The sequence below is a fragment of the Schistocerca nitens genome, chromosome 1 (genome assembly GCF_023898315.1).
Source record: "Schistocerca nitens isolate TAMUIC-IGC-003100 chromosome 1, iqSchNite1.1, whole genome shotgun sequence".
Lineage (NCBI taxonomy): Eukaryota > Metazoa > Arthropoda > Insecta > Orthoptera > Acrididae > Schistocerca > Schistocerca nitens.
This window is the reverse complement of record NC_064614.1, coordinates 1,108,360,548-1,108,386,678: the sequence shown is the minus strand read 5'-3', so window position 1 is coordinate 1,108,386,678 and position 26,131 is coordinate 1,108,360,548. Positions and strand designations below refer to the sequence as shown.

The 26,131-nt window shown below is 39.3% G+C and overlaps 1 protein-coding gene across 2 annotated transcripts in view; it reads left to right on the top strand.

Moving 5' to 3' along the window:
* LOC126198852 (tubulin polyglutamylase TTLL5) overlaps positions 1 to 26,131 on the top strand; it is a 215,010-nt gene that overhangs the window by 166,414 nt on the left and 22,465 nt on the right. For both annotated transcript variants that reach the window (XM_049935443.1, XM_049935451.1), the window contains 4 exons: positions 3,375 to 3,591; positions 7,523 to 7,774; positions 15,228 to 15,321; positions 23,765 to 23,927. In XM_049935443.1, coding sequence (XP_049791400.1) covers positions 3,375 to 3,591; positions 7,523 to 7,774; positions 15,228 to 15,321; positions 23,765 to 23,927 — 726 coding nt within the window. The remainder of the gene's footprint in view (positions 1 to 3,374; positions 3,592 to 7,522; positions 7,775 to 15,227; positions 15,322 to 23,764; positions 23,928 to 26,131) is intronic.

The following is a 26,131-nucleotide window of genomic DNA, read 5'->3' as shown; positions in this document are numbered from 1 at the left end:
CCAAGGTGTGTGTCGCTGCGTTCGTCAATAACTCTCACCACTTTTCTGCCTTCCCCCTGCCTACTGACCTGCAAGCTGTTGCCACTGAAATTCATGTCTGTTAGAAGATCACTTTTTTCTCACTGTATCTATCTCCATAAGATGCAATAGACTCTGAGGCTTTCACAGATCTTTTGGAACACCTCCCCCTGACCGCTCCTCCTCCTGTGAGACATCAATGCTCATCATGTCTTGCGGGGCTCAGCCTTCACTTGCCCCCGTGGTTGGGGTTTGGAGAGCCTTGTGACGTCTCACAAGCTATGTATGCTTGATACAGGTCATCCCACTCATTTCTGTGCTGGTACTGGGTCATTCTCAGCCATTGACCTCTCTTTCTGCTCTGCAGCCTTTGCAGTCTCTGTCCACTGGGAAGTCACTGGCAACCTTCATTCCAGTGGCCACTTCCCTCTTGCAGTCCCTGAAAATAAGCCACCAAAATGAATGGTCAGAGGGGCTAACTGGATACTGTTCAGTCATCTGTCTGTTTTTGCTAACTGGATACTGTTCAGTCATCTGTCTGTTTTTGAACACTACACGGTGTCCAGGAGTGGGTAGACCAAATTATACAAGTGGTCCATCATACTGTTGACTGATGTTAGGAGGCAACCTATACCTTGGTGGACTGATGATTGTTACTCAGTAGTCCAGGTGAGACGTGCTTCTCTTGGCTGGTTTAAGTACCAGCCAACTGCAGAGAACCTCACAGCATTTTGAGTCGCAAGAGCCAAGGTCATTTGCATAAGCAAGGAGAGCAAGAAAAGGTCATGGAAAGTGTTCCTGGGTTCGCACAACCATTCCACTTGCTCTGCAAAAGTATGGAAAGCCATCAGGAGGATTTCTGGTAAACACAGTCATTTATCAGTAGCAGCAGTGGTGAAACAGGGATGTCTCCAGACAAGGCTGAGACATACCACAGAAGCTGGCAGAGCATTTTTCAAAAACAACTGCCAATGCTAGCCAGGAACCGACATTTTGCCACTATTGTTTGATTGCAGAGAGGGGCAGGTTGGACTTCAGATACCACAATTCTGAGTCTTAGAACTGCCCTTTCCCCAAGTGGGAGTTCGAATTGGCACTGTCTGAGACTTGTGATGCTGCAACTAGTCATGACCCAATCCGGTATTGCATGCTTCAATATTTGTCAGCAGTCTCAAAATAAATCATCCTATAATGGTTTAATTTGATATGGCAGACGGATCACTTCCCCCACTCATGGAAAGAGGGAATTCTGATCTCTCTCCTTAGACCAGGAAAGGACTGCACATGTCCCAGTTGTTGTCGGAGTACTGCCGTAACAAATTGTGTAGAAGGACCTTGGAGCAAATGGTCATCTGGTCTAGTTGTGAGAGAGCATGCACCTCCTTAGCTGCTCTCATTGTGGATTCTGGAGATTCTGGTCCACAATAAACAATCTGACCGTCCTAGAGGTGGCTATTCAGCAGGAGTTCCTACGTAAATATCACTGTATCTGCATGTTCTCTGATATCAGTAAGGCATTCAGTGCTACTTGGAGATGCAGTATTCTCACACAAGTACATCAGTGGGGCTTTCATGGCCACCTCCCCATCTTCATATGCTCTTTCCTGTCTCGGCAGTTTTTTGGGTCCCAAGTTGGTGAAATGCTGTCAGATTGTTTTGAGCAGGAGATTGGTGTTCCTCAGGGTAATATTTTAAGTGTTACCCTCTTTGCCATAACAATGAACAGTATCATGTATATTGTAAGTAGTCCCAGGCAGTGCTCCTTATCTGTGGATGATTTTGTTGTTCTCTCTTCCTCCTCCAGTGTTGCAACAGTTACTTTACCTGAAATTAATGTGAGGGATGCCATTCTGCATTTTAAAGACACAGTAAGGTTTCTGGGCCTCATTTTTGATGCCATGGTTGCCACACCTGAGACCTGCAAACCAGAATCCTAAAGGCACTGAACATCATAAAGTGCATTAGCTACAGGACCTGGGGAGTGGACAGGGCCCATCTGCTCCAGTTTTACAGGGCTTTCATGTGTTTGTGGCTATACTATGGGTGCACAGTGTATGGATCGATGAGGCCTTCTTATTTGAAGAACATTGAGGCTGCCCACCATGAGGGTATTGACTGGCCACATGTGCTTGTGGGACCAGTCCCATACCCAGTCTCTGTGCTGTGGCTGGGGAATGCCACTTACAATCTGACGGTAACTCCTCATGGTGCATCAGGCATGTAAGTTCCTCACAGCTCCAAATTCACCTTCATGCTGCACTGTTGCTCATCCACCTCTGGAACACCTTTTCTACAATTGTCAATGAGCAACAAGACCATTTGGGATTAGAGTATGGCATATGGTGGAATAACTTGGTGTGGAGCAAGTAAAAGCTCAAATTTAGGGTTTTAACTGTCTTTCATTCTGTTTGCTGCAGAGACCCAATGTAATTTTAGATTTGGTGCAATACAGGAGAGATTCACTCCTGCAAATGTTTTTAATACTTTCATGTTATAAAATTTTATGTGAGCATCACAACTTCACAGCTGTCTTTACATCTGACAAGGGGCTCTGCTGTTTTACCTGGTCGTGTCCACAAGGTCCAATTGTCTCTAGGCTTTACAGTCTTCGACAGGGAATTGTATGCGATCTTGTGGTCACTGGAGCAGATGAGTTGTGCTTAGTGCTAAATTCCTTGTCTGTTCCAATTCTCTGAGTGCCCTTCACTCTCTCCAACACTTGTACCCAGAAGATGAAGTAGTTCAGAATATCCAGGACGCCATCCTGCAACTGCAATGGCTGGAGGAGGAGATGTCTTTCTGCAGGGAACCAGGGCACTTGGATATTAGGGGGAATGAAAGGGTGGATGTAGCAGCCAAGGAGGCATGTCACAATTCTCAGGTTTTCAGTGTACCACCCCCCTGCATGCTACCATCTCACTGTTGAGGAACACAATCATGCATCAATGTGAAGACAAGTGGCTGGAAGTGACAGATAATAAGCTGCATCTCATAAAGCCCATTATGCAGCCTTGGCAGTCCTCCTTTCAGCTACAGAAATGGCATGAGGCCCTCCTCATTCTTCTTCACATAGATCACAGGTATTTGACACACGGATTCTTGCTCCGACGAGAGGACTCTCCAATACAAGACGTACAGATTACTGTGTGCCACATTTTACTAGACTGTGTTTTATATTTGGACGAGGGAGCAGCGGCAGAGAGAGAGAGAGAGAGAGAGAGAGAGAGAGAGAGAGAGAGAGATAGAGATATGGATGTAGGTAGTCCCTCTGTCGCTCATTTCTTGTGTATGTTTATCTTAAAATTATAGTGTAAAATGCTTAACATTATTAAATGACTGTTGGTATGTTCTGACAGTGTAGGCGGGTGCATTCAGCAGATACACTTACAGTAACAGCAACAGGGTCAAGGAGAGCAAACAGTTCGTCAGCACGTTTAACTTACAGCTCACTTTCACTCAGCCCAGAAGAATCTAGAATTGTTCGCTGTGCACGCATGGAATACGAGCGCCGTGGTGGATTTGTGCGAATCTTTCCTTCAGTTGAGAGCTGGAATCGTTACAGTGCATTTCTTGGTAAGTATAAAAACAGAAATTGATTGAAATAAAAGAAATGTTTTGGATTTGATAAGTAATCTACGTAAACATTTATCTAATAATGACTAGATATTTGTATTAATATGTTGTAGGTGACACTTTACCTTAATGAGAAACCACAAAATAAGAGTATTTATAAAAAAAACTGTGTTTGAATAGCATTAAATATTAAGGTGCTAGATGGGAACATAGCAGTTCATAACATCTGTAGTGAAGAAAGAGGCATAGAAATATTGTCAGTGTGAAGCCTGTTAGTAAAAAGATATAGAACTTTATACTAACAGTGCATACAGGAGAGCAGTTGTTCCTTAAATTTGTCTAATGTATGTTCCTATATATATGATTACATCAAGTCTTATCAGTTAAATGCAGGGTGTAACTTGGCTCACATCGTACTAACACATTGGTAGTCTCATAGTGTAATGAAAAATGATCTCTTCCAGCTGTTAAAGGATCTGATGAACATATTTCAAATAAGGTACACCACACTGCAGTAATTATGTGAAGGAAAGTTGCTACTCACCATATAACAGAGATGATGAGTCGCAGATAGGCACAACAAAAGGACTGTCACAATTAAAGCTTTCGGCCATTAAGGCATTTGTCAACAATACACACACACACACATGCATGCACATGCTCCCTCACACACACACACACACACAGACACACACACACACACACACACACGACTAAACCTCAGTGCGAGCAGCAGCACCAGTGCATGATGGGAGTGGCAACTGGGTAAGGGTAAAGAGGATGCTGGGGCAGGGAGGGGGATGGATAGTATGGTGGGGATAGTGAATAATGAAGTGCTGCAGGTTAGACAGAGGGTAGGGGAGGGGTGGGGGGGGGGGGGGGGGCGGAAGCAGCAGAAGAGGAGAGAAATAAAAAGACTTAGTTGATGGTGGAATGAGGGCCGTGTAGTGCTGGAATGAGAACAGGGAAGGGGCTGGATGGGTGAGCACAGTGACTAACGAAGGTTGAGGCCAGGAGGGTTACGGTAAAATGGATGTATTGCAGGGAAAGTTCCCCCTGCACAATTGAGAAAAGCTAGTGGTGGTGGGAAGGATCCATATGGCACAGGCTGTGAAGCAGTCATTGAAATGAAGAATATGATGTTTGGCAGTGTGTTCAGCAACAGGGCGGTCCACTTGTTTCTTGGCCACAGTTTGCTGGTGGCCATTCGTGTGAACAGCCAGCTTGTTGGTTATCATGCCTACACAGAATGCAGCACAGTGGTTACAGCTTTGCTTATAGACTACATGACTGGTTTCGCAGGTAGCCTTGCCTTTGAAAGGATGGGTGATGTTAGTGACAGGACTGGAGTAGGTGGTGGTGGGAGGATGTATGGGACAGATCTTGAATTAAGGTCTATTACAGATGTATGAGCCATGAGGTAAGGGATTGGGAGCAGGGATTGTGCAAGGATGGGCGAGTATTGTGTAGGTTTGGTGGACAGTGGAATACTGCTGTGGTAGGGATGGCAAGGAAAGTGGGCAGGACATTTCTCATATCAGTGCATGATGACAGGTAATTGAAACCATGGCAATGAATGTAATTCAGTTGCTCCATTCCTAGGTGGTACTGAGTTATGAGGGGAATGCTCCCCTGCGGCCAGACGGTGGGACTTTGGGAGGTGATGGGAGACCGAAAAGATGAGGCATGGGAGATTTGTTGTTTCTGTAAAAGGTTGGGAGGATAATTACAGTCGGTGAAGGCTTCAGTGAGACCCTCAGGATAAATAGAGAGGGACTGCTCATCTCTGCAGATGCTACGACCATGGGTGGCTAGGCTGTGTGGAAGGGACTTTTTCATTTTGACTTTCGTGATGCTTACCTATAGTTGGCATTCCACATGGTTTCTCAGACTTTTCTGGTTCTCGACATCCCCTTTGGACTTTGCCAGTTTAATTGCTTAACTTTTGTAAGCTTGTCTGTGCCAGTAATTTAGCAATGGTATTTGAAGTAGTTGATTCAGGACGTCCCCTGTTGCATCACTTACCTTAATGACTGGGTTAGGGGCCCTACACGTGAGGAATATTTGCAAAACCTTAAATTGGTCTTCATTGCAAGCTGGAAAAGTGCTTTTTTTTTTTCTCCCCAAAGCATATTTTTTTTTTTTGCTTATGACTTTAGTAAGTTTAGTCTTGTACCTACAGACCACATCATCAAACCCATCACAACCTGCCAACACCCAAGAACCTGAAGGAGCTCCACTCATTCTTGGGTAAAATTTCGTATTATGCTCAGTTCATTCTTTCAGGCTGTGCGCATCTGCCAGCCTGACCAGTCGTGCAAATCATTTGTGCCTGCATCCTGTTGAGACATCGCTGCTGTGTCCTCCTGGTTAGTCGCGTAGCAGTATCGATCACAACATTGTTTCGAGGACAGGTTCCCATTTGCAGTGGCGCATCTACATGTTTCGACTCCATGCGGACCTTCTGCCATCCTCGAATTGCCTGCATCCATGGGCCTCTGTAAGGTTTGTGCCTCCGCCTGCCGAGATAGAGCCTATGGCTTTCGAAATGTCTCCATCCCCTTCCACCTCCCCCATTCTCCCTCCTGCCATCCCCACCAGTCATCGATGGAGGTGGTCTTCTCCCCATTGCTTCTCCAAAAATAAATTGTCTAACATTACTGAGAGTCCTTTTGCTATCTTCTAAAAATTTTATATCTGGTATTGAGCAAAGAAAAAATGCTCCTAGAATTATCAGTGTATTCCCAGTCTTCTTTATTAAATGTGGGAGTTACTGTGGCTGGTTTCCAGCTGTTCGGAATTTCTTTCTTTGTCCAGCATTTGTTGTTGAATAGAAGGCATATAGCTTTCATAAGAGTAGATGTATGCTTGATAAATTCAGTGTTTGTCGCTTTCTGGTGTCTTTCTGTTTTCACTTTTTTATCATGTCCCCTAATTCTGTCACTTCTGCTCTGTCTAAATTTACTTTGTCCTTCTTGTCAGGGGTTAAAACTTGTTATTTTACATTTCACTATGATTAACTGTCTGCTGTCCTAAGCTTCTTATAAGAATCTAATCATTGTAATGTATTACTTTGCTGTTCATATTATCTTCTCAGTCCTCATTGAAGTATTTACTGTAATTTATTTAAAAATTCTTGTATCACATGAACATCATTTTCTACTTCTGAAATTAATCTCTCCTAGCTCTCTTGTTCAATTGACCTGCTCAGCTGCTTCACTTCTGTTGCTTGTCTCTTGTACCAATCTTTGCTTTTTTACTTCTATATCCAGTAGCTTCTGAGGCAACTTTTCCTTTTATAATTCGACGTTCCGTGGTGCTTGTTAAAAATGTGTACTTTATATTTTTAAGTGGTTCTCATATAATTTTCTAGTTGAGGTTTATTTGAGCAGGTATTTTCACCCTTCTGGCTGTAATGATTACTATTTTGATTAACAGAGCTGGAAAATGAAATCACATAATCACTTTTTCTTTGACACATTTCAGTGCACATAATGAACTGTAGACATGGCTACATGGTTAACATTTTTATACTACTGCAGTACCACAGGTACACAATTATTTCACCACAACAATAGGACAGTTTACCTATACTAATTTCACAGTTACCTCTCCTACCTCTTCTTTACCGCTTACTATGGTACATAGGGTGTCAGATTTGTTGCTACATTTAGTATCCTGAAACAAACACCAAATTTATGTTCAGAAGTGTAGAAATTTAGATGTTTTCCCCCATCCCTAAATTCAGGTTGTGTGTGTGTGTGTGTGTGTGTGTGTGTGTGTGTGTGTGTGTAACTTGCATAATCTTGGGTGATGATTGGAATAAAACTTGTGCAAATATTACTTCCTGTTATTTGGAAATGGTGTTATCTGGTTGTCTCTCATTAATGATATGAAATGTGACGCAAACTTTTGTTTCTTCCACATATAGATCCTGTGACTGGTATAACTTGCCACAGTGGCACTACTTCAATGGGGCACCCTTGCTCAACAACCGGATTAATGCAGCACAACTATAACTTGACATTGCATCAGCAGTTATTTCCTGGGGAGATTAAGAAAGTTCAACAACAACCACGTTCAGTACCAAAACTTCCTGAGCGATTGGCACGTTATGAACGAGCACTAGCTCAAGGGCATTGTACAGTTCTTGAAGAGAAGAATCAGTCATCGCAGAAGACTGGTAAGGCAGCAGTTCTAACTTTGGTAGTTATTTGATAAGATTAATTTCATTTAACATTTTCTAGCCTGCAGTTGAGTGTTTGTGTTTCCCATGGAAAGTGTTTTGTAAGTAATGCAGACTTACCATGGTTGGATAAATGTAAAATTTTGTGCTGATTTTGTCTTTAGTTTGAATATATATTGTTGTATTTTAAAAAGGCTTCATCTTTATATCACTTATGACATAAATCTGAAAGCTGCTGACATTAATAAATGAATAATTACTGGTTTGTAGATGAATGGTATTATAGTAAACACAGTTACAACCATCTTTATAAAAATTTAGAACAATATGGATAGATTGCTACTCACCATGTACAGGAGGCAGATATGTGCAATGAAAGAGAGTGCTAGATATTTTCAGCTATTTGACTAAATCCTTCATTAGATGTAGGAAACTCACATAGTCACAGCTTACATACACATGGCCACTGCCATCTTTGGGCATTAAGACGTGACTGGAACTGCATTTGGATGTAAGCACCAGTCTTCTCTCTCTCTCTCTCTCTCTCTCTCTCTCTCTCACTCACTCACTCACTGCAGCAGTCGGTGTCCATCCTTTTTCTCAATTTTCCTGTTTCCTTACCACCTTCTGAATCACATATGTTCTCCATCTGCTTACAACGCATTTTGCAAAGCTCTGACTTCAGAGTGATCGTGTATCAATGGCCTCGTCTTTGCATGACACATGGCTGTGTACCTAGCAAACTGTATGTTCAGTGTCAGTATAATTATTCCTGGACCTTCAAATTGCCCACTAATTCCCATCACTTTAAAGTATTTTTGTGTTCCTTCCTGTGTACCACACTTAATTTCTTGTGCGCCTTGCACCTATCTACAGAACAGCCCCCCCCCCCCTCCCTTGCCCCCCCCCCCCCAAAACCTCATCCAGAACCTCATCCCATATTCAAGCATACAACTTACTGATCTCACCTAATAAAATGACATCTGCTGCTGTGCCCCCCCCCCCCTCTCCCATATTCATCCACCTCACTCTATTATTGGTTTTTATGTATTTTTCTTTGTATTTTCACTTTTGTGATCTTGTTTGATTTTCACATCAATTTTATTTTGTATTCATTTTCACAATAGGCGCTACTTACATTTCATTCCTTTTTGGCTTTACATTGTCTATTACATCTTGGTTGTGTTTTTTGTGATATTCTCACGTATTTTTATAAAGTTTAACGTGTTCCTTGTCATCCACTGTACCTCCTTGTTGCTTTCCTCTGCTGCAATATAGTAGAAGTTTATCTATCCCTATCCACACACCAGTGTCGCATACTGTTCCTGCACTGTTGCCTAGCTCATGAGTTCTCCCCAAATAGCTTGTACACCTATTTGTGGATATTGTCAAGACTGGAAATGAGTGTGAGCTTGTAATTGATATAGGGTACTTGACTTCAGAAAAAGAAGCTGTATTGGTATATTAGCTCATGGGGATTATTTGGTGAGGATATCCAGGCAGAGAGAAGGTAGCTCCAGTAGCCCCAGGACCATCTCAGTAGAGAACAGATATGCAAAAGTAAAGAAACTAAGTCATTTAGTGCCTGGCAGCGGCTTGGAATAGAAGAGTAAAGTGTTTTGGCCATAGCTCTGAGAGCCCCCAGTCAGGTGATCCTGCAGTGTGATTTGATTGGCAGGGCAGCTTTGCTGACTGTGCTATGGCCTATTCCATTGCAAACTGGTCAATCATTGTCACATCAGTGGAAAAATGATTGTTGAAAAAGGCAGCACCCTTGCAAAATTTAAATAATAATCTTTATCGTGTTTGGGACCTGAGGCACCTTGTACAGGCTTGCCACCAAATTATGCATCACTGGCTGCAGCCTCTCCTTTCACTGTGTGTTCCAATTCTGTCAGTCTGTAGATCTCACCAAAGTAGTCTTGCAAAACCATATAAATCAGGCGCAAACATCCGTGCTTTACCAAACCTCACTGCACAACCTCTGCTCCATCTATAAAACCCTCCTGCTCTGCAGTCCAAATTACGGCACCCCGTCTCCCAGATTGAAACCCTTCCCCTTCAGAAACTAGAGCAGCATGTACAATGCCGTCTCAAAAAACTATCCAATCTATTCATCTCCTACTCCAACCTTGAACTCTCAATATCCTCCACCATAGTAGAAGTTTATCCATCCCTATCCACACACCAGTGTCGCATACTGTTCCTGCACTGTTGCCTAGCTCATGAGTTCTCCCCATAAAAACCTCCCCCCACGTCCCTCACAGCCACAAAGCCTTGCCTGGCAGACATATACTACATTCAGTGCACTCCCAGAAACTCCCTCCCACTACCTTACAGAAAGAAGATCTGAAATAGACCCACAACGCAGTTGTGAACCAGTCCTCCAAAAGCCTTAGTCCCACAGAAATGTCAGTCCTTTCCGAATGCCTCAACTTTGCCCCATTCCCAAATTCAGGCATGCTCTCCTCCTCATGGTCCTTACAGTGGAAACACTCTCTTGCCACTAGCCCTACCAAGCACACTCAATCCAGCAAGGCATCTGTTTCCAAGACAAATGAAATGGTTTTTTAAAGCTTGATTACTAGAACGGTCCCAAGTTAATCTAGTTTGATGTTTGTTTTTTCGCTATGTATTATCAGTGGCAGTAAAATGTGAGGAATAACCAGTACTCCAGCAGCGACTTGCCTGCCTCACTGCTGTGCACTGTCTGCTACCACCATGCAGTAGTGTTACTCATTTGCTGCGGGAGTAGTAATTACCCTTCCTGTTTGTGTCCTTGTTAATACATATAAATAAAACAAATATTTCGCTAGACTAACCTGAGACTCTTCTATGAAATAGGAATGTAAAATTTCGCTTGAAAAATTATTTAGTTTGTAACAGGAACAAACAGTCATCTTCCATTGACCATGGGCACTGAATCAACCTTGTGATCAGCAGTATTTGTTTGTACCAAATCCATACACTCTTTGCAAAAATGAAATTCAAAATATTTGCTGCAGTGCCAGAGAAAATGTGCCTGACAACTATTAAGAGAGAGACCCGGTATAAGAGAAAAATAATTTCTTCTGTTGAGCTACACAGTTGCTGTTGCTCTACCGATATAGTGCCACCTTCCTCTAAACTAATATGCCCAATAACGATGGCCTTGATGCTATTTGATTCTATCTTTCTCAATTGCCAACTAACTCCAAACCTAAAACATCCTTCCTGGCCACTGTAACAACCTAAAATTACCTCTCCAGTGAAGGCAATGGGCACCTGGATGGTAACATCCTATATCAATCTATTCCTGGGTCATATACAGGGTGTATATGACATGGGACAACTGGGAGATCCAGGAAAAACCTGGGAATTTTTTTCATCCGGGAGAAAACCAGGAAAAACCTGGGAATTTTTTAGAATGCCATGCAGAATAATACTGCAGCAATAAAACATGAACGAGAGAAAAAAACTAAAATAAAACTTAAGTTGCAAACGAAATGTGCCATGTACAACAACAAAACACAGGGCTCATACAAGCATCTGCCAGCAGCAAAATGTGTCAGAGGCTTTAGAAACACTATGCAATGCTTCATAACAACAAATTGTCTCCGATGAGCGTGACGTCGCAACTGTTTACATTTGATTCGTGTGAGCAGTTGCGTGCGGGCCCATGCACATGCGCAGTTGCGTCTCGTGTGTGTAGTACCTTCTCCCGCTTCTGGCTACTAAAGTGTGTCTGTTAGCTATATAAGCAGTAGCAGCAAGATGCTATTCGGAAAAATTTTACTGTTGTGCGCAAGCTGCCATATTCACTAGGAGCGAATCGGGGTATCTGCCCCGGGCAGAAATTTCGTTCAAGCATTAATCGCTTTGCAGAACAATGAAGTGATTTTTGTCTGTTTGCTAAAGAAAAGTGGTTTTTATTAATCTTTTCTGCTGAGGAAGTCAATTTATTTGTAACGAAATGCTTAATTCCACACTATTGGCTAATTTCAACTGCTCTCTGCATTTCAAAAGAGCATGCTTTCGTCTTCTTGCAAGTATGGCATTATGCCATAATAAAGAACCAAAAATGAAATAATACAGTACTGGTATTCCAAGAAAATTTACAAACGAATCTGGATGTACGAATGTGCACTTTAAACCGAATTATGCACGTTATTATGGTTCACGAAATTCCGATGCTCTTGGAATATCCTCTGATTTCTTGTTTCTTTTATGACATAACGTACGATCTTTTAATGTTTTACACATACGAACATACGGGCTTCTTGAGTCATCGTAGCTGCGCAAGTGGTGTGATGCCTGTAATTGGCGCTCTCTGGCAACTGCTGAAACGAACCTCTTTCTAACAGGTCGCTGGAAAATATTGCGAATGATTGACTGAAAAGCGTTACTTTAAAAGTAAATTTCCTTTTACCCAAGATGAACTATGTGCGATGAATTTCTTTAATCACAGAGCGTTTGACTCTCATTTAAAAATAAACTCTTTGAGAATGACCATTTGGAAAAATTTTGAGCCCAAAAGATCATACATTTATGTCGTTATTAAAAATTTTACTGGCACATTTGTGTGATGTATCTTAAAGTGTAACACGCACAAAGATGATCAATGTTATACATGAAAGTTAAGCTTCTCTTGCAGCTTATTAATCGTTGATACCAATATTGTATGTGAAAGCTTTGCTTTTCTTGTAGCAACACTATGTATATTAATTTAAACCATTAACTTTTCCTGTTTGTGTGCACGCGCTACTTAACAGTGATAAAGCTATTGGCTGATGACATGACATGTCCTTCGCTTTGAATATCTGCTGTATCAGCTGGCGAGATCACATGACATGAACTACGACTGGCTTACAAAAGCGCGTTGCAATCTCTATAAATTGATAAGTTTTACAGTTCCGAGGAAAAGTATACTGTCACTTAACACAGAAAAGGTGTGTTTTCATCTGGGAGAAAGTGTATTTTTAACCGAGAAATCTGGGAATTTTTTTTCCTTGTCCACGTATACACCCTGCATATAGGAGAATCCTTCCTAACCACAAAATCCCAAACTGAACTGAAGGTGAAGCACCTACATGGCACTGTCCTGAGCTGCCCAATTCATGGGCCACAGAGGAATCTTTCCTAACCACCAAAAATCTTGCTGTCACCTCTTTAAAGTCTCTCTACAAATACGCTGGACAGTAAGTTTGAAATAGTTGCCCAGCAGTTATTTTCACCAATATTAACAGCAATAGCTTTCACATATTGTCTTTAAACTTTCACACAGCACAGAACATAAGTTGTTTGTTGGGGCCTAAATCTGTTATAGTTCAAGTAAGATAATGCAACTCATTAGTTCACTACTACAAATAGTTAAATAATGATTGATAAAGATGTCTGTGAACTTCTGCTATGGCTTAGTAGTTGACTGTAAAATGGGATAGGCCCCTGAAACTATTGTCTCATAACACAATTCCAAATTATACTATCAATAATAAACAATAACATCATCATACACAAAAGGAAATACACACAAAATCACAGTTTATAAATCTGTTACACCAATGTGACTGTTGTAGGGCATCAAACTGTTGTGGCCTGACTTTCTGTGATCGCTGTTCTCTTGTAAATTATATATTCCAGGAAACATTTTTAAAGTATCTTTTAAAGTTTCACTTCAGACTGAAATATTAATTGAATATGTTTTTACTGTGGATAGAACTCGAAAATTTTAAGTACCACATGGCACTCAAAATGCTATTTGTAAAACCAAATGCTATTAGGAAATGGGAAGACTTCAGAAAAGTTGGGGACTCCTCCCCAACTTTCCTATTGTATGCGATTGTACCTTTTTATAAGCATGAACCAATTAATTATCACAGTCCAGTACATAAAATGACATACTTTCAGATACAAAATATTTTCAGATTACTTGGTTTTACAGAGTGAGTAAAAATATGTGCATGCATTTCAAGTCGAAGAAGATACACAAAAATGGTTCAAATGGCTCAGAGCACTATGGGACTTAACTTCTGAGGTTATCAGTCACCTAGAACTTAGAACTACTTAAACCTAACTAACCTAAGGACATCACACACATCCATGCCCGAGGCAGGATTCGAACCTGCGACTGTAGCGGACAAGCGGCTCCAGACTGTAGCGCCTAGAACCCCTCGGCCACCCCGGCCGGCGAAGATACACAAAACAGATATTTAAGTATGGATAATTATGTAAATGTTATATGTTGTGTAACATTTACTCATTGCATTATTTATACTACACCAAGAACTTCTCAATTATCAGATTGATGTTAATGTTATAGTAATAGCTGTGAAAAGTACTTAAGTTAATTGAAAGAGACAATAACACTGGGAATGGAAGGATTTCTACAACTTCGACACAAAACATACTGCAGTTAGAGTTAAAGGGCACAAAAGCATTGTTGAGTAGGGAGTGAGACAGGATTGTAGCCTATCCCCCTTGTTATTCAATCTGTACATTGTGCAGATAGTAAAGAAAACCAAAGAGAGATACGGAAAGGGAATTAAAGTTAAGGGAGGAAAAATAAAATTTTCGGCATTTGCTGAGGACATCACAGTTCTGTTAGATGATAAATAACTTCAAAGGTTAGTTTCATGGAATAGATAGTGTCTTGAAAATGATTTATAAGACGAACATAAAAAAGTAAAACAAGAGTATTGGAAGGTAGACAGATTAAATTGGGCAGTCTGAAGGAATTGGATAAGGCAATGACATACCGAAAGGTGTAGATGAGATTCACTACTGGGCAAGAAAATAACGTATGATTTCTGAAATAGAGAAGATACAAAATGTAAACTGCTTGTAGCAAAAAAGGGTTTCTGTAAAGGAGAAATTTAACATCAAATATCAGTTAAATGTATGCAACTTCACACCAACTCTATGTGGTGAGTAGCAATCTAGCCTTTTTGTATGTTGTATGTTAGGACATCTTTTCTGAAAGTATTTGACTGCAGTGTAGTCTTGTACAGAAGTGACAAGTGGGCAATAATCAGTTAATATGAGAAGAGAATTGAAGCTTTTGAAATATGGTGCTACAGAAGAATGCTGAAAACTAGGAGGATAGATCTAATTACTGAGGAAATAGTGAATTGAATTTGGAGGACAGAAATTTATTTCATAACATGACGAAAAGGAGATATCAGTCAAAGGGGTATATCTTTAGACATCAAGAAATTGTGGAAGTGGGGGTGAGGGAGGAGGGGGGCAGAACCTTATGTGTATAATGGATTCTGTTACCTTGCTTGCCAGAATCCATGTAGATGCTATAGAAATATATCTTCGCAGGGTAAGATATCTTGTCACATACAGTGTTCTTCATTTTCATCTTTTGAGATAAGAAAAAGGTAGTTCTGGTATCTTACTGATTTGTATACTTTCGTTAGTTTACTTAAAGCTGAATAAATTTTAGTAATTTCATTAATTTTCTTTCCAGACGAAGGAACTAACAAACTGAATCCAAACAGATACGATGTTAATTCATTGCGCCAAGAAATCCTGCACTGCTTTGAGAAAGGCAACAGGCTCAGGTATGTGAAATAAGGCCACACCATTTTGTTGCAGTGTTTCTTCATTTATGATGATTCTTTTTCAGTTCAGTAACATTACATCCAATCAATAAGTAACAGTCCTTATATATTAGAATTTTCTATTTTCTATTTATTTTCAACAAACTGATTTACTAATGACTAACATGCTTAAATAGTAGGATGAAATTACTGATAACATACAAAATGAGACCTAATTTGTGAGGCAACCAAAAAGAGTGGACTGTGTTAGTGAACTTTGAAATAATATATTGCCAAGAGTGAGGCTATAGTAAGTTTTATCAGAGATGTGAAGGTTAAAATAATGCACATTTCTTGATTAAAGTTATTCATTTCTTTATGAGGAGATGAAAATAATCCTTTGCCACCTGTGGAGTGTGAGTTCACATGTTTGCCAGAGACAGGTGCAGCTCGTGGTTTCCATACTGAGGAAGACATTGGTGTGTACTGATTCGAACTAACTTAGACCTTGGTACAGAGTACTCTGTTACTGCAACCAAGATTTCAGGGTGGGTGGGGGGCAATATCAGACTCTAGCCACAACTTTACAGACTTTATCTCCTTTCCGTTTCATAATCAACCACTAAATAACAACAAAAACTAAATCCACAGTAATATCTATTGGTAGCATATTTATCTAAGTCACATTTCCCAATGCTTCTAGAGAGAGGTATTTAATGGAGTGTGCTTTTCCTTTGATGCGTGCATAATGTTTTTTGTGTTTTCAGATACAGACTTGAGACTGTCAATGTTTTCTGTACATTCATCTGCTGTATTTGAGTTAGAGACAAAACAGTGATGTTGCTGTAACATCATGAGTGTTGTGCTGTGATTGGCTGACAAAAGCAATCTGAGCAGCCACAAAGTTGATTTTTTTTCAAAAGCTAGCATACTGTATTCGTTGTTCTTCATATTTATACTTGGGTTTTACAAAATTATATAGTTTAAACAAAAAATGGCATTTTCCGTGTGGTTTGTTGTGCCAAAGTTTTGGGAAATGGGACGTCAGTGGATACAAATGGTGCCATCCATTTTTAAATACTTCATTTAATAGGCTAGATCTGTACTTACAACAAATTAATTGCTTCTTATCACCTATCGAGGTATATTTTGCTTACTTTTAAATATTTGTTTATAGATGAAATTAGCTCTCCTCCCCTTCTGCGCTGTAGAATGGTCTATGACAATTTCATTAAAATTAGAATGATTCAGTAGTTCTTTTTCATAGATCATTTTCCAGATTTTTGCTAACAGACTGTACACTGAATTCATGTTCTGGTGTTTTCAGACTTGCGGTTTGCTGCAGCTGTTCGCAAGAATATAAAACTCACTAGAACTTGAGACACAATACACACACAAAAAGCAACTTGCTAATAGCAGTAACTGGACATTTTTTGCATGCAAATTTCCTCTATTGATTTCTGAAAGTCCCAGTAGGTGGTGATACCTAATGGTAGCACATTTTAATATTCTCTAGTGAGACATTTACAAACTTTGTTCCTAAAGTGAATGTAACTGCCAGTAACTTAAACATAAAACTGTCTATAACAGTATTAAAACTTGAATACTAAATGTTGATTAATGACATATCAAACCATAATGCAGACAGGGGTTCAATGCCAAAGTTCAGCCACTGTGTTCATTCCATTCTTTACGTAAACAGTGGGAAATGAAAATTGTGTGGACGTTGATAGGACACATTTAGGCTCCACTAGATGAGTCTTGCGGAGGCTCATAAGAGCAGAAGCCACACCCAACTCTCTACTACATAGAACTAATGGGCATTTCAGGTTACAGCTTTAAGGGTAGCTTCTACCTGGTTGAAAAACATTAGTTGATACCAACAGTTCAAAAAAAGTGGACTCTAATTATTTATATGGAAAACATTTGAAATGCATCTAATAATTTAAATTCTGTAATACAATGTTGAGAAATATACTTGAGTGTGGCTCCACCACAGAGCTTGAAACTACGAGCCACACATGGACAGAAGGTTCATTGAATCATTTAGACTAATTTTCAGCCAGTCCACTCCTGAATAGCACATGGGACTACACCTAAATCTTCACATGCGAAAGCTGACATTTCTGATTTTATTATGATGGTCATTGCTCCCTATATAGGTGGGTTTCAACAAAATGGTTTGGCAGTTTGAGGAGATAGTTGATGATGGAAATTTCTTAAAAAGATCTCATTGCAACAAAAAACATGTTTGTTTTAATGATTGCCACCCCAACTTGCTTATCATATCCATGAAATTTTCTTCCATATTTCATGGTAATGGGAATCAAGCTGACTTTATTTTAACATTTTGAGTGTTTTTCGTAAAGATGAAAAACCCATAGTATGCAGCAGTACTCCAGAGGAGAATGGGCAGTCATAGTGAAGGTAGTCTCTTCAATAGATACGTTGCATCTTCTAAGTGGTCTGCCAGTAAAGCAGGGTCTTCAGTATGCCTTGCCCCCACAACATACTTCATGATGGTTCCATTTTAAGTTGTTGATAATTTTAATGTCAGGGTGTTATTAATGAATTTTTAAATGTTGTGTGCTTTATCATGTAACACAAATTTAATGAAATTGCCACTTTTTGCTCCATACAGATAATATGCCTAAATCATTTTGAAATACACTTTGGTCTCCTGTTGACTTCACTAGAAAGTAAATGATAGCATCATCTGCAAACATTGTAAGAAGTCTGGTGAGATTGTCTCATAAATCAATCATATATGTGTGGTTGTAATTAAACTTCTGCTACTTGAGAAGGATCCCATGAAAAACAAGTGATTGTAGGATAATGAAACTTTATGGAAACATTTGTCAAGACATGCAGAAGAGAAATAATGAATAAATGATTGAAAAAAACTCACTTCAGTTTCCACACAAGAGGGTAAGATTTCGTAATTGCACACCATGTTTATGTTCCAGGTTACAAATATTGGTCAGTGCTACAACCACCTACATCCACAATGGTCTGAAGCCACACCAGAGATAACATTTCAAAATTGTTCACAGCATCTTACAAATGGTGGACCAGGGAATGTTCAGCTTTCATGACACAGCTTGTGCACTGCTAAAAGATCGCATGTTGTGTGCATCATGCTCAGCCATGGCCACAGTTCGGCCTCTCCCGGGAGCAATCCCCAAATTGCGAATTAATTCCAACTTGAGATTTGTGTTCAACCCCAGTATGGAAAGAGGACATTCCTGAATTCCTTTAATGCATTGATACTTGTGAAGAGAATCAGCTCTATTGCTGCTATTTTGATAAAACAGCTCTACAAGCAAATCCCTGCTCACCATGTCCAGACTCATGTTGACAATCTGGAGTTGAAAGCACAGTGATGCTTATGTTTCATCCATATGTCACTGCACCAGCACCGGTGCCTAAAAGCAAATCATGACACTACCTTTTCTAACAGTGTGTATCCTACAGTGCACACTCTGAACATCATTCCTATAAAGTTCGGTACCTGTATGTTAAATAGTCTTCTGTCTACATTGGCTCAAGTAGTGAAAGAATAAGAACAGTAGAGGGGCCTGTTACACTTACTTGGGTAACCCCAGATATCACTTCACAGTACTAGACAGAAAGTCATCTAGTGAAACTGTGACTTTTGACAGGAAATTGTGACTACATTCACACAGTCGAGCATTACTCAAAAAACATTCAGTTTCATTATAAGCTGCTTGGGAGAAACAGAGTCAAAAGCCTTCTTGAAATCTACAAATACAAATCAACTTGAGGCCCCCTGTTGATAGCAATCATTACTACTTGTGAATAAAGAGCCAGTTGTTTCACAAGATCAATATTTTCTGAATCTGAGTTTGTTATGCATCAGTAGACAGTATTCCTCAAGGTATGTCATAATGTTGGAACACACTATATGTTCAAAAATCATGATACAAATTGACTTCAATAATATAGGTCTGTAACACAGTGGATTTCTTGTATTTTCTTTCTAGCATATTGTTGTGACCTGTGTAACTTCTCCATTTGTCAGTATTGCTTCTTAATGTAGCAAGCAGTCCTATATGACTGCCAAACATCGAGTAGTTTATTAGCTTACACCAAAAGGAACCTAACTGGTATACAATCCGGACCAAAAGACATGTCTTCATTATGTTACTTAATTTGGCTGCTACATCAAGGTTACGTGCTTTCAAATTACTCTTGTTGTCAACTATTTCCAATTAGAACTCTATCTTATCTGCTAAAGGACTTTCAGTAGATTGTGTTTGATAACACCGCCTTAGTGCCACTGTCATCAGTAACATTTCCATCCCTATTGAGCAATGAAAGATTTGATTGTGTCTTGCTACTAGTGTACTTGACATATGACAAGAATGTCTTTGGATTTATTGCTAGATTTAAAGACAGAGTTAAGTTGTGGAAACTGCTAAAAGCATTTTGCACTGGAATCTGCACCAAGTTTTGAACGTCTGAGAAGAGTTGTGTACCTTGGTGAGATCCGAGATTTGTTCTGTCTCTTAATAATTTATCTGAGGTGAGGCACCGTTGCCATCAGTGCTATTTGTTTGAATCTAAACCACATTTGCTCGGCACTTGTACAGTTAACATGGAAAGAATGGAGACTGTCTCCTAGGAAGGGATTAAGTGAATGTTTTTACCTGCATTTTTAAACAGAATCATATTGCATTTATTTTTGGTGGATCGGGCTATTATGGTATTCAGTCTCACTGTGATGACATTGCTGTCTCTAATTCCTGTACCAGTTACGATGCTGTATATTTACTGGGCGAGGTGGCGCAGTGGTTAGCACACTGGACTCGCATTCGGGAGGTTTTCCGTGACTTCCCTAAATAGCTCCAGGCCAATGCCGGGATGGTTCCTTTGAAAGGGCACGGCCGACTTTCTTTCCTATCCTTCCCTAAACTGATGAGACTGATGACCTCACTGTCTGGTCTCCTCCCCAAAACAACCCAACCCCAACTGCTGTCTATTTGCTAGGGATTGTTTGCCACTAATGCCATGTAGCAAGGACTTTGAGTTCACAAGACCAACAATTAATAAATAGGTGAAGGGAAATAAATGTTAAGTAGATTGAAAATGTAAATACCATTTCCTGCAGCCTGTAAATACTTTCTCAAAAGATATTTTGTTTAAACACCATGTAGCTAGTTGTACATCTTCTTTGTAATCATATAATTGTCTTAATTAAATTATGAGGCTCACCCTTAGTAAGACTAATACAGAAGCTAAACTAATTACACTGTAGAATATTGCTACAAGTATATGAATCAAACTTGGATCTATTAACCCATTGCTGGCCTAAACTCTATTGGATCATTTTTTGCAAACTTTTATACATAAATACGTTACATTGAGTGATTAATTGAATAAAAAGTTGTTTTGAAAATTTTCAGTTTATTAGAACAAAAACTACAGACCGTCCCATTTTTGGGACATTGGCCAAATGTGCTATCCAAATTCACAACCTTATTCTCCATGCAAAATATTGTAAGAAACAACACATTCAATAATATTAAAACATTCTTTATTTATTGTTTGTCTATTTAGTATGAAATGAAATAAAACACTTGTCGTGTACACCAACTTTGCACCTATCACAAATTTTGGTTGTTGTTTTCTTGCAGTAAGCACATCTCTTCTGTGTTTTACTTGGCACAATGAAATGATTTCCTAGATCTAGTCATACATCTGTTCTCACCCGTCCTCCCATCAATTTGCTTCCTTGTGATCCTCTGCGTTTTGGTACTGATCCTGTTTTCTTTGATAGAAAAAACATCACTATTCTCCGTCGGACATCCATAAGTGAGAGCTTCTCATTAGAGTTAACAATTTGGTATGCACGCCATGTGTTTACTACGCAGATATGTCATCTGTGTGAATAATGGCCACCACCATTTATTTGAGCTTATCCTCGTCCTATAAAGTGATATCTGCTTGTCCAGTAGATCTACGCCACCTATATGGACATTGCATTCTTGAATGAGATGTGGCATTGTAACAGATATTTCCTTTTTCTTTGCCTGTGAGTATCTTTTAGTAGAACTCAGAGGAGTAATAGTACTGTAATTTGTCGCTACACATACTGGTTTGTTGTCACTCCATTTCACAACCAGAACTTCGTTCTCTTTGTCAAACATGTAGTCATAAAATCCTCGTTCCTTTTCTTTTGCCATTCTTTTCGAGTCGGTCAAAGAACATGCATTAGTTCGGATCTCTCTTATTGTTCCTGTAGCTTTCATTTTACTCTTCCCGAGTGTGATCAGTGTGTCAAAACTGGTGAAAAAGTTGTCAAAGAAAAGCTTATAATTCGGATACTCTAATTCTGGAACCATGCTGGTTTGTTCATTTATTACCCTTGCACCTAAAGGCTCCTGTTTGTTGTCAGTCTTGCCACATTATGGCGAAAAATTATAAAGAAAGCCATTGGGACTTGTAAGACACCAAATTTTATGTCCAAATTTGATAGGCTTTCCCCTCAGAAACATTTTAGCGGAATGTTTGCCATAATAACATACCATAATTTCATCAATTGAGAGTTCTGAATGAAATACGCCAAATTTACTAAATTCCTTTTTCGGCATTTCAAAGTACAACCTCAGTTTGTACATCTTATCGTTTCTGTCTATTTTGGAGTTGTCATTATGATGAATGAATCTCTTTATTTCCTGAAACCTATTTCTTGACATGGAGTTGAAGCTTAAAGGAACACAGACATCGGAAGCCTGTTCCCAGTACATATTCTCATGGGGAAGTTTATGATAACAAGTAGTATGCCAATAAATGATTTTAGTTCTTCTTTGGTTAGCAGAAAATTTGTTTTGTTATGTTGGCAAGCATAGATTTCGCTTTGTTCAATAATAGTATCCATTAGTTTCTCAGAAAAAAATCCTCAAACACCTGGGGCACTGTGTTATATGCTAGACATTCCGCAGCATAATGTTCGTTGCTCTTCCCTCGTTCACTAGTGTTTGTGTACGTTGGTTGACATTTATACCACTTACATTTATATTTTTTTTGTAGATAACGTACCACTTTCTGCTCCATCTCCTAACACTTTCCTTCTTTTGGCTTCTGGAGGTACAACTGTAGCATTAGCTTCATCTCTGCTGGTTATGAGCTCTAAAGTACCGGCTACATCTTGTACAACAGACTCCTTGTTCAGTACATTTTTGTCAGTGTCTTCTTCATCTGTTATTACATCTGCATCAGGTGGAATAATCGCCAATTCTACGTCATCATCTTCATCGTCACTCTCTTGATGGTTCTCTAGTTCTGCTAGAATTTTTTCAAGTGTAAGTCCACGCGGCATGTTTTTATCCTGTTGGAATCGTAAAATTCGAATAGAATATGAAAAAAGCAGATATAAAGAATGTAAAATGCAATTCTTCTCTGTATAATACATGTATACAAGAATAGGGCAAATCAACAATAAATGATAGTGTAACATGCCATTGTCCCATTATTACGACGCATAAAATATATCGACATTGCACTTACTTGAAAAAATCTGAAGTATACTTAATCTTACACGGACATCCATATGTTCATATCAAACACGCCCAGACAACTAAATCACAGTTCACTGTCATCCAGGAACTACCAGCAGACATACAGTGCTGCCAAGTACGAGAACAAAAAACCGGCAAGTTTATAATTTTCCTGACGTGGAGTAATTAGAAAAAAGTTATTTATTTTATATTTACAGGTGTTGTAACAGTTAGTTGAACCTACAGGTGCAACAATAAAGGCTAAAAGCTCCATTGTTTACATAGAAGTAAATAAAATATATGCGTCCCAAAAAAGGGACAATGGCCAGTAATGGGTTAAGAGTATTTTCAGCTGAAGAGTAAATTAGAAACAATTGAAAATTAAAGATCTAAGAGCTCTGAAAATATAAAGGACAAGAAATTAAGTTCCTATCATTTCTACACTGGTAACTTGTATTTGATAAGATCCATCAGGTGTTTCAAAAAACTAATCTGAAGATAGGTTTTCACATAGGCATGCCAACACTTTCCTTTCTTGTGTTTGTTAAATATGAGTGCTAAAAATTTATTCTACCCCTAAGATTAGAACTAGATACCTTCAGTTCAAACACAGTCACAGTATTGTGTGTTAGTGACCTTAACTTCGGGCATGGGTTTTAATGAACCAAATGTTTGAAGTAGAATATTCATGTGGTGAATCATATGATGACTGTTTTGTATCAGAATGCAAATATTCATTTTGTGATAATATAGAGTGATTGTTTTTAATAAACTAAATTATTTTAAAAGAAGTTTCATGCTGACATGATCCATAGCCAGCATTAAATTCAGTACCATTTACAAAGTATTATAATACATTAAAGTAATTAAATCAGTTACATTCAATAGACTGTCATACAAGATTACTGTGTTAATTAATAATGGTTTATTGTATGATTTCATAGCCAGAATCAAGCACGCAGGATCTTCTGCCAGTACTTGCAATGTATATTACGTCGCCTAGCCAACAAAGAAGGTTTTGATACAGATGATGATAACAACAGTGAGCTTATATTGCGATTCTTACAAAGGGCTTCAAGTAATCTGCGTACACCATACTTTGTCCAGGTATTTGAGACAAATATTTGTCTTTCTTAATGTATCTTACTTTATTGCTTCATTCTGTGCTGCTTCAATATGAATTAAATAGTAACTGGGTTTTACAGGTAAGTCAGTGTTGCTGCCACATGTGATAATAACAGTATGGTGTGGTCTCTTGTGAAGGAAAGAGAGAAATTATATGTAACCTCTGTTCACATACATGTAGACACACATTTTGTTGTGATGTTTCCTGTCAAAGAAAATAACTTTTTGTATATTATGTAAAATATATTCCTCTTTTACCTGTGTGATGGTACACTTTGAACAGTGATACTATAAAGTATTGCATTGTGAACATCTGCCATAGTTCCTAAAATTTAATTTCTGTGATCCAGTCATATTAGTTGTTGTTCAATTGTGCCCTAACAGGGCTACACACTTTGCATTTCATGGCAAAATTAAATCTGATGTAAACGTCCGCCACTCCCAAATTATTGTTTCATTGTAAATGTGATGGGAAAAAGTAAGTAATTTTTTCTTTTGTTTAGTTTTACATGTCATTTTACAAATTCGCAAACTGTTACTTCATAAATATGAACTGCAGTATGTGATTTAATGTAAGAAAATGTTAATTGATGCACTGAGAGCCAAAACATTATAACCACCTGCTTGATATCGTGTTGGTCTAAATTCTGAATGAATTACGCAGCGATCCTAGGTGGCATGGATTTGACAAGTTCTCGGTAGGTTCCTGGAGGTATGTGGCAGCAAGTTCCTTTGAACAGATCATGCAAGTCCCATAAATTACAGACTGGAGGTATGTGGATGTGGAGTCGTACCTGAAAGTGTCCCAGATATTTACAGTCAGGCTCAGATTAGGTGAATTTGCTGGGCAAGACATCAACACAAGTTAACTATCATGCTCCTCAAATCATGGTAGCTAAGTCTGGCCTTGTGGCATGCATAGTTACTCTGCAGGAAGATGTTACCACCATCAGGTAATACATTGCACATGACTGGATGCATCTAGTCCACAATAATGTCAAGAGCTGTCATGGCACCTTCGATTACTATCACAGCTACCAACGAAGCCCAGGTGGATGTCCTCTATAGCATAAAACAGTCCCTTCCACCCGCCCCCACCTCCCCCCTCCCACCAGCCAGTTTTCTTGATGCTGTGCATCTTTCAAGCAACCGTTTTACTAAAGGATGGCATATCCAGATATGAGTATCGAGCAGATGTAACAAGGAAAGTTATGCATCCAACCAAGTTCTAAGTTTCACCAAGATTGATTATCCTGTGCCCACTGCCATCATAATTGATGGTGTCTTTGGGTCAACATGGGTACACAGAGGGTCGTCTTCCATGGAGGTGAATGTTCAACAGTGTGTGCCCTAGAACCATTGTGCCTGCACCAGCAATGTAAAGGGTGATTATAATTAAACATTTGCTGCTTCAAAAGGCCCCTATGGAAAACAAGTGGTCATGGGACAGTGAACCTTTTTGCAAACATTTGTAAGAAAATACAGGAGACAAATAATAAATATGCCATTGAAAGCAGCACATTTTAATTTCCACGTGATAGGGTATGATTTGTTAACTGTGTACCATGAAAGCGGAATGCGCTCCAAGACCAAGATAAAACTTTCAAACTGGTACAGAGCAGTAGTCATTAATTGTTTCTGTTCTAGCTTTTTAGACAAGAACCAGATTTTGGTTACTTACTAGCCAAAATCCAGATGTTCTCTAAGAAAGCTAGAATGGTACAGATGATTGATTGCTGCTGTTTACCATTATGAAATACCATATTTATGTTCCAGTTTACAAATGTTGCTCAGTGTGACAACCATCTGCATCCACAACATGGAACTGCACTAGAGACAACATTTCACACTTGCTGGCAGCACTTTCCAAACGGGGAGCCACGGGATGTTCAACTGTCATGACATAGCTCGTGCACAGCTTGAAGATCGCACATTCCATCCACCATTCTCAGCCTTGACAACAGTTCACCCTCTCCCGGGAGTAATTTCCAAATCGCCAGTTAATCTGAACTTCCGAACTGTGTTCTTCAATCCCAGTGTGGAAGCAAGGTCTTTCCAAATTCCTTTAACGTGTTAATACTTGTGAAGAAAAGCAGCAATATTAATGTTGTTTTGATTAAACAGATCTATGAGTAAAACCTTGATCACCTTGGCCAGACCATGTTGAGTGTCTGCAACTGTACTGC